The 8479-nt window shown below is 39.0% G+C and overlaps 1 protein-coding gene across 1 annotated transcript in view; it reads right to left on the bottom strand.

Annotated features, from left to right (window-relative positions):
- The window catches only part of exoc2 (exocyst complex component 2), a 51260-nt gene that overhangs the window by 8341 nt on the left and 34440 nt on the right, over nucleotides 1-8479 (bottom strand). Inside the window, exons 12-19 of the mRNA XM_034881576.1 lie at nucleotides 7380-7493; nucleotides 6856-6980; nucleotides 5271-5339; nucleotides 5003-5160; nucleotides 3956-4077; nucleotides 2506-2567; nucleotides 958-1038; nucleotides 154-213 (exon numbers count right to left, since the gene is read on the bottom strand). Coding sequence (XP_034737467.1) covers nucleotides 154-213; nucleotides 958-1038; nucleotides 2506-2567; nucleotides 3956-4077; nucleotides 5003-5160; nucleotides 5271-5339; nucleotides 6856-6980; nucleotides 7380-7493 — 791 coding nt within the window. The remainder of the gene's footprint in view (nucleotides 1-153; nucleotides 214-957; nucleotides 1039-2505; nucleotides 2568-3955; nucleotides 4078-5002; nucleotides 5161-5270; nucleotides 5340-6855; nucleotides 6981-7379; nucleotides 7494-8479) is intronic.

Here is an 8479-nt window from a genome sequence, read left to right on the forward strand (position 1 = left end):
AAATGAGTTTGAGACGTCTAGTTTTTTTCTCCAGAATTTCTATTTTTAAATCCAGTTAAGTTGAATACGGCTTTTTGTGCTTTTTGTGTGTTGGTCAAAACATCCCTAATGAAACCATATCTGTCACTGCGGCTGCAGGCTGACAGATCTTACCTTCATGATGCCCATACTGAGCTCTGTGGCCTGGTCCTGCACCTGCTCCAACTGCAGCACCTGAAGAAAAGACAGTAAGACACATCAGAATTGTCTTACTATCCTGTTCAAGTTACATCAAATCAGACATTGTGTTTCTCCGTTTTGTGTGTATTTATTGCCATGATATGTTGTGTATCTGGGCTCCACTATGCCTATTTTAAAGTGTCCCTTTAAAGATGAATTAAGTTTAATAATTACCCCCAAAACAGAGCAGTATCATGAATGGTTTCTTTGTGTAAGCACAATCTCATACGATTGCTTTCTTTTTTTTGTAATGATTGTATGATTTCTGCTAAAATCGTAATCAGGACTGCTTTTCTCAATGATAAGAGGTTTATGATGATTTGGTTAGGTGAGATTTATCACTAAAGATAAAGAAATTTAATTATTGAAACACTGTCAGGGTTCCCCGTGCACTGTAAATGTTCTTAACTACAGCTGCTACTGTTGGGACTTCAGAGATGAGATTTGATTTGACTACACGTTATGTTATTGTTCAGTTATCTATACTTTGCTTAGACCGATCCTGAGAGGAGCAGTGTGCTGTGAGGGTGAAACACCACAAGCTGACAAGATGACATATTGCATTCAAAGAGTGTTCGAAACAAACGTTTCTGACCGGCCAAACGGATTACATTGATGTACCAAAACACAAAGTGGTAACCAATGAGAGAATTGAGGAGGCCAAAGTTGTGGATATGATGATTATGTGAATACTTCTGCTACTGTATTTGCATTGATGATTGCAGGTAAGAATCTCACATTGGTTTCTCCAGGTTTGATCTCCAGGGGCTCTTTGAGGGACTGCAGCTTCTGGAACACGCACTGTTCAAACTGGGAAGGCTGCAAAAAAACACAAAAGAAGAAAACACAGATTACAAAAACTGGCTCCTGAAAGTAGGCTGCGATTTGTATCTGCTTCCTCAGCAGGGATGCAAACACATTATGGTTGGAGAAAATGACAAAAATTAAAAAACTAAACAAAGACACGTCATACTGTGTCTTTATGGTTAGAAGTATTTTTTTATAGAAAGTACACTTTTGTTAATACGTCTCGGCTAGACTACTTCAACTCTTTATACTTGATCTTAATATATCATTAATTGCTATACAGGCTCCAGTTAATACAGAATGCAAATGTTTTGTTGTCCTCGAGTCAAATTGAGCAGTTTTCCTATATCAATGTTCTTTTTAACTACCCAATTGTAATAACTCAAAATAACATGATTGATTCCACACAACGCTCTTTGGCAAGTACAAATCTCTACTTTGATTAATTTTGAGGGGTCTAATTCAATTTTACAGCATTTGAAGAAAAAAAAAATTAAAAAGGGGTTTTGAAATAGTATTGAGTAAAAGTTGTATATATATTCCAGTCTGTGATAATCCATCCGAGTACATTCCTTTAATTTTAGTTGAAATAATTCCTAATTTCTGCTTTTCTATTTCAAACATTAGGTATAATTTCTTCTAAATGAGGTTTATTGATCATAACTTCCAAAAATAACTGTACAACTAAAGTTAGTTAGTGTGACGTAGTGTTGAAAACATGAAAAAGTGACAAACTTAAAAAAATTGGACAACAATGTAAGAAAAAGTTAAAAACCTTGATAAAAAGCGCCAATAAAAGTGTTGATTTTCAATGTTGATGGGAAGACAACTCAAGGGTTAACCGGTACAAGAAAACAGGAACATATAACTCCCTTCATTGGCTTCCTGTATGTTTCAAGAGAGAGTTTAAGATATTATTGCCTTTCTTTAAGGCTTTAAACGGTTTGGCCCCTCTGTATCTGGCTGAACTCTGAGCAGGGAATTCAAGCTTTCGCGGTGGGTCCTCCCATCCTCTGGAATAGCCTTCCATTGTATCTTCCAGAGACCCAGAGTAGACTGTATATATACACTTTTAAGACCTTGCTAAAGACACACCTTTTTACTCTGGCCTTTGTTCCTAGCTGAGTGTGGGCATCAAATCTCTTTTACTGTATTCGTTGTTTCAAGTTATTTGTAACTATATATTTTTTTCCGTGATCATTTTTTGTATTTGATATTCTGTCTTGTTCAGCACTTTGGTCAACCACAGTTGTTTACATGTGCTATATAAAATATATTTGACATTGTTAGTAAAAAAGATTTCTTTCTTGTTTTAGAACAGAAGAAGGCATACCTACACTGCCGACTACAAAGTTTGAAATTTAAAGTGCAATCCTGATATTGGTCTGTATCTTTTGAAAGTGTATCTGACTGCCAGGTGGAGTCTCTAACTCCTCATTATGATATGACATCCTGCTTGATGCAACAGCACATCCTTACCAGGCTGGTGATTCCCTCATTATCCACGGCCCAGTCCTCCTTCTCTGCGAGCCTCTTGACATCTGGGTGTACAAAAAGCACAAATATGAACATAAAGGGCAATTACTAGAAACCTCTCTGCAGTTTATTGAACTCTGACAACAAAAGCCTTTCAATATATGCAGTGTCATCACTTTCACACAGGGCAATCACAAATGAAAATATGAACAGAATTAAGTGTTTCAACATGAAAACCACAACATGATATAAAATCAAACCCTTGCTGAAAAGACCACAATTTGATGCAAGCGGGTGGGGGGGGGGGAAGTTAAGTGAAAACCAGTCACTCTTCTCAAAATGACCATGCCTAACCACAAGTGAAACCGAACATGTCTGGTTTTAGTCTCATAACACTTTCTCCATTACTACCCTATAGTTGTACAAGGTACACAATTTCATTTTTAAATTAATTATTTTTTTAATGACTTTGATTCTCATTTAATTTTGTGAGCCGAATGCCTCACAAACGCTACTACTTTCTTCCATGAGTTTTAAAGAAAGACTGCGATGCCCTCCCTCCTCTTCAGTGAAGCCTCTATGTTTACAGGCTTAAACAGCTCGAACAGTCTGAATGTGTTCAGAAAATTACCTCACTCCACTGTACTGCAGAATTTAAAACCAGGAAAAGACAACACTTATGTAATATCAGGATAATACAACATCCCAAATTTAGACGATATCTAACCTCATATATCGATATTGATATAATAGCAAAATATTGCCCAGTCCTGCGTAGGTACTAAAAGAAATCTATGTTTGGTACTGCCAATTTGTTTTGTTTTTGTCATGGATCATGTGTGCAATAAACATTACACTTTGTGTGAAAAGAATTGTGGCGGAGCATCGTGATATCAATTCTAAGCAAAAAAAAATTCATATTTGATTGATGATCATGTATATTTGATATAAATGATTCATATTTCCCCCAAATCGTGCAGGCCTAATCTACAGTTGATTAAAAGATAAATAATAAGAAAAGAATAAAAACAGAAGATTTCGCTGTTACCACACAAGTACCAGTATATTTTCACCTTCTTTGGTTTACCTCTTGGTCTAGAGCTGTCGATATATACAGTATTGACTGGGTTTAGTATTCTACGTTTTCCAGTGTGAACACAATTCAATAAAATCTGCTTCATATTAGTAGAAAGTTAAGAATAAGACAATTTTTTTTTTTAAGCTTGAAAAAAGTCAAATACACCAAAATATAGGTCAAAACTGAACCGAAAACATTTGTATTTCAGTTCTATTTTTCACCAACTAAGATGACATAGGTGCATAATCCGCCTTTTGTTTAGAACACAACATGTGCCTGGGGACAAACATTGATCTTATCAAAATCTTTCGATGATCACTTACCACCTAAAAAGGACGAGCCCTACCTCCTCCATTCGTTACTGTTCCTGCTCACCTTCAGTAGCGTGCAGCAGAGTCACCATGAGGCAGTGAACTCTGAGCTCCAGCAGCAGGTCCTGGATCACCTGCAGCAAATCGTTTGGGATCTCCAGAGCAGACAGAGCCTCATGACAAGCCCTGGACGAGAGACAACAAAAGCAATTGCACTTTCATTCTTCATGCATATTTCAAAGCTGCAACCTAAGGTCAAGGCCAGACTCGGCTCCCTTTACAGAAACCGCTCCACTTCCCCCCCTGCCAAACTCCCTCTCATTCAAATGACCATTCTACCCATGTTAGATTATGGATACAGGGTTGCTTGCAATAGCACTCTATCAAAACTCAACACTCTTTACCACTCTTCTACCCGGTGCAACAAATTCCTATGTCAATACACACCAACAACTGTCAACTGGCCCTCCCTTCACACTCGCTGGTTCACTTTCATTTACAAGACCCTTCTTGGCTGATCACCTCCTTACTTATGTCACCGGCTGCAGCCACAGTCTGTCACATACAACACCCGGTCCTCACTTCATCTTCAATTAAGCACTCCCAAAACCAACCCTGCCTCGCATCTGTTCAATCTGCCGCCGCTCCGCGACTGGAATGCTCTGCAAAATATTCTCAAACTGGACAAACTAATTTCCATGTTCCTACACACATTGCTTTTCCACAATTTTCCAGCTAAATATTTGTATAATTTCTCCCTCTCTTACTCACTCATGTACCTGTGTGTTCCTCTCTGTATATGTGTTTACTTCTGTCTGTGTTATATTTTATGTCATTTAAACTGTATGTATTTCTAATGCTTCCTTTTTTCTAGCCCTCCTTCCCTTTGCCTCAGTGGCTTTGCCACTTGTCGGACCACCATTGTCAATAATGAACCTGTTCTTAATGACTTGCCTGAAAAAATAAAAGGTGATATAAAAAATAAAATGAAAACAGAGAAAGTAAGCGAGAGAGAGGGAGGTCATTAAAGGTATAACAGGCATAAAGTTAAAAAAAAATTCTCCATCTAACCATGTCAGAACTGAACATAAGCAATGAGACAAATTCAAACCTGACGATGTGTATGATTTGTGTGAGCCAGGTTCCGGTGAGCTCCGTCTTGTTCTGCCAGCCGCCGTAGAAACTCAGCTCCCCGTGTGGCAGGGTGGTGGGGAGGACAGCCCCGCGAACCAGTTTCACCAGCCGGTTGGTCATCTCCTCGATCATTTTCTATAAAACACAGGGAGATGTACAAACAAGGTTTAGGTGGGATTTATTTTTTTTAAACGGCGATGAGCAAGAATCTTAAAATAATATTTTTGTGTCACAACGAAGCTTACTTTAAAGTCATTCTGTCTCTGTCTGGCATTCTTCTTGGATTTTTCCACCTGGCCAGATTTCTCTCCAGTCTGCAGGAAGAAAACCAGAAACACTGATGTTTAATGTCATCTGTTTTTTGTTTGCCTTAATACCATAGTTGACAGTGCAGGTGCAGACAGGAATCATCAGGAGAGAAAAAAATGGTTATGAAAAGCTACAAAAGGTGCCCTGCCCCAATCAAAGCTCGGAAATATCAATCAACTTTATTTGTCCCAAAATCAAATGATATGAGTCATAACCACAAGGCCACCAGAATATAGAGCACGGCCAAATTTTTTAATATTAATACAAATATTTGGTGATTTAAAAAATCTGATTTGCCGATATGTTGGCCGATGCGTTTGAAAAAAAAAAGCTCCAGTAATGCGTAACAAAACATAAAAGATTCCCCTAGCATTAGACATTTATGAGCCCTCACTAAAAAATACGATAATGCAGTTTAAAAAGAAACTTGTTTTTATTTTATTATTTTTTTAACAGTGGAACATCAAAATATATTAAAGTTGTGATGAATAAAAAGTATAAAAATACAAGTTTAAGATATGAAACTTAAAGGGTTAAACACAAGTGTTGCCAAAAGGGACGCTGTAGAGCGCCCTCTGGTGGACAAACTATGCAACGCCAACGCTCACAACATGGTTGAAGGGTGTTTCGTCCATTTTGAATTTATTTTTTATATATTCATTTATCAGCCATTATAAATGCTGATAACGATAGTTTGGAAAACGCCTAATATAGGCCCGCCTATATTATTGATCTGACTCTACCAGACTATACTCAGATCAATCCCTTTTAATTATTACGCCACCACAAGGCCAAACACTGCATTATCACGGCATGGTCATTTTTCATTATTTTACCATTTATTTCAAAGCCTTAAAATTAACAATTTGGGATTTTTTTGTTAAAAGCTCCCATAGAGAACAATATAATCCTAAATATTATATGTTGATGTTAAGTTGTAGTGCTTTTGTTTTGCAAATCAAATTAATTTCAAACCGTCAACGGTTTGTTGTGAAATCCGAGTAATGTGATTTTTTTCTAATTTTAATGCTCTTATCAACATGGAAAAGTGGATCCGCTTGCTTTTTGTTGTTTGATAAAAAATTGACGCCGTTAAAATGGGTTTGCGTTAACGCCGTTAATAACGCGTCTAACTGACAGCACTAACAATAATCAGTACATGTCTGTAATATAAAACTGCAGTGAAACAAGATTTTATTCTTGTCATGTTTGTCACCACAATGCTTTGTTTTTTTAACCATAAAGTTAAAGGGCCACTCCACTCAAAAAACTACTTTCCTTTATTCCTTGATGGTGAGGATTTTAAAAGATATTCTGGGCATCACAAGTGACATTCCAATCACCCCCATTGTTTTGGGAAGGAAGGAGAAACCTCAAAGAAGGATATCAAAGTATCTGAATGGCTGGAAACCACAAGAGGTAAGCAGGACAAAATGTTTTTTTTTGTGATAAGAGTTAACCCATTCGTTGTGTATACAGTATTTTATTACTTGTCACTGTGAAAGCTTTTCAGGTATTCACCTCACTGAAAAGACTCCCATTAACATAAGAGATCCACAGCTTCCAGAAGTTGGGCAACTGACCGATCACCACATCTGACAGCTTCTCCACAAACTGCACCTGCTGCGGGGTTTCAAAGCGCCAGGCTGGAACAAAGACACAAACACACACATTCTGTGTTACACAAACCCACTGGCACACAATACTTATCTATGCTGTTCTGCGAGGTGATGGGGGACTTACAGGATAAACTAGCAAACCGCACTATCTTAGAAATGTCAAGCGTGCTTCTGTAATTCACAGAATCAAATCATCTTTAACTTCCAGGCACGCCAGGCTTCAGTTGTTTGTACTTTTACTGTACTGTCTGATGTAAAGAAACACACTGTGGTTGCTTAACGCATCACTCTTCTATAATGTGATTCCCCTAAACACTGTACACACACACAAACAAACAAATGCACGCTCAGAGTGCGCATTAGACAGGGAAGCCCCTCTTAAGCACCGAGTGTGTGGGTGAGCTGTAATGTGATTGTGGTGCTCACTGCTGGGTCGTGGTGTTCGCAGGCTGCCCCCTCTCTTCAGAGATGCAGTATGGCTGAGCCTGCCGAGGGCCGACGGACGGGTATCCCCCTCTGGGTCCAGAGCGCCGACACCGACTGACAGACATAACGAAAGGACGAGAGGGGGGAAGGGAGGGGGTGAGATGAGAAATGAACTCGGAGGGAAAAGAAACACATACTTCAGATATCAAATAAGCCATTTTCATAATTCCACATTCCTCAAAAAGCTCAACAGGCTTTCACACCAAACAATCCTCCCTCGCCCCTCTCTGCCTTTCTTTATTTGTGTTCTGATCCATCTCTGCTATGGCCCACAGCTGAGAGAATGCACCCTTGTTTCCAGGGTACGGAAAAAAATATCTGAGGGCTTTTCTAGCACTGGGGTGAAGTGAGTTTACATCGGCCACAATGGAGCACCAGAGCTCCACTAGGTGGCGACAGGGAGCTTTGCAGCAGCGACGAATGAGAAAGTCTCTCTGCAACCACACACACTTATCTCGGCTAGTGAGATAACTTTAGTTCAATGGATCTGAGATATCTTTAGGATAACAGAAGGGGTGAAAGATGTCAAACGGGAATGAAAGTGAAACACTGCAGTGATGAGAGGGGATCAAACTTACTACAACGAAAATGAAACTAAGAAGATGATTTCGTGCAAAACTGCAATACGCCCACATGTCGTTTGTCTAAACGAAGGGAGATGGATGGCCACATTTCCAAAACATGTCTCTGACACACACAGAGAAAAGTGTACTAGTGAGTCACAGACTGAATGTAATGTGTAAGCAAGTATTGAGAAATCCCCAAGCAAAAGGAGCAAATGAGGTTGAGCCGGCCGTGCACACACACAGCACAGCCATCCAGGCTAGAAAATCTAAGGAAATTCTCGATTGAGTCATTGTTATTATTATCTGTAAACACACACACACACACACACACACACACACACACACAGGGCTGTGCAGAGTCTGTCTCTGATGATGTTTTCCTCTCTTTTTCAGGGATGAGAGCTGCTGTTGATCCAGGTGTCAGCTGAATCTTAGGCATCCTTAGAATGCACAAGTGTTTGTGTGTGTGTGTGT

This window comes from Etheostoma cragini, chromosome 9, assembly GCF_013103735.1.
Source record: "Etheostoma cragini isolate CJK2018 chromosome 9, CSU_Ecrag_1.0, whole genome shotgun sequence".
NCBI classification, from domain to species: domain Eukaryota; kingdom Metazoa; phylum Chordata; class Actinopteri; order Perciformes; family Percidae; genus Etheostoma; species Etheostoma cragini.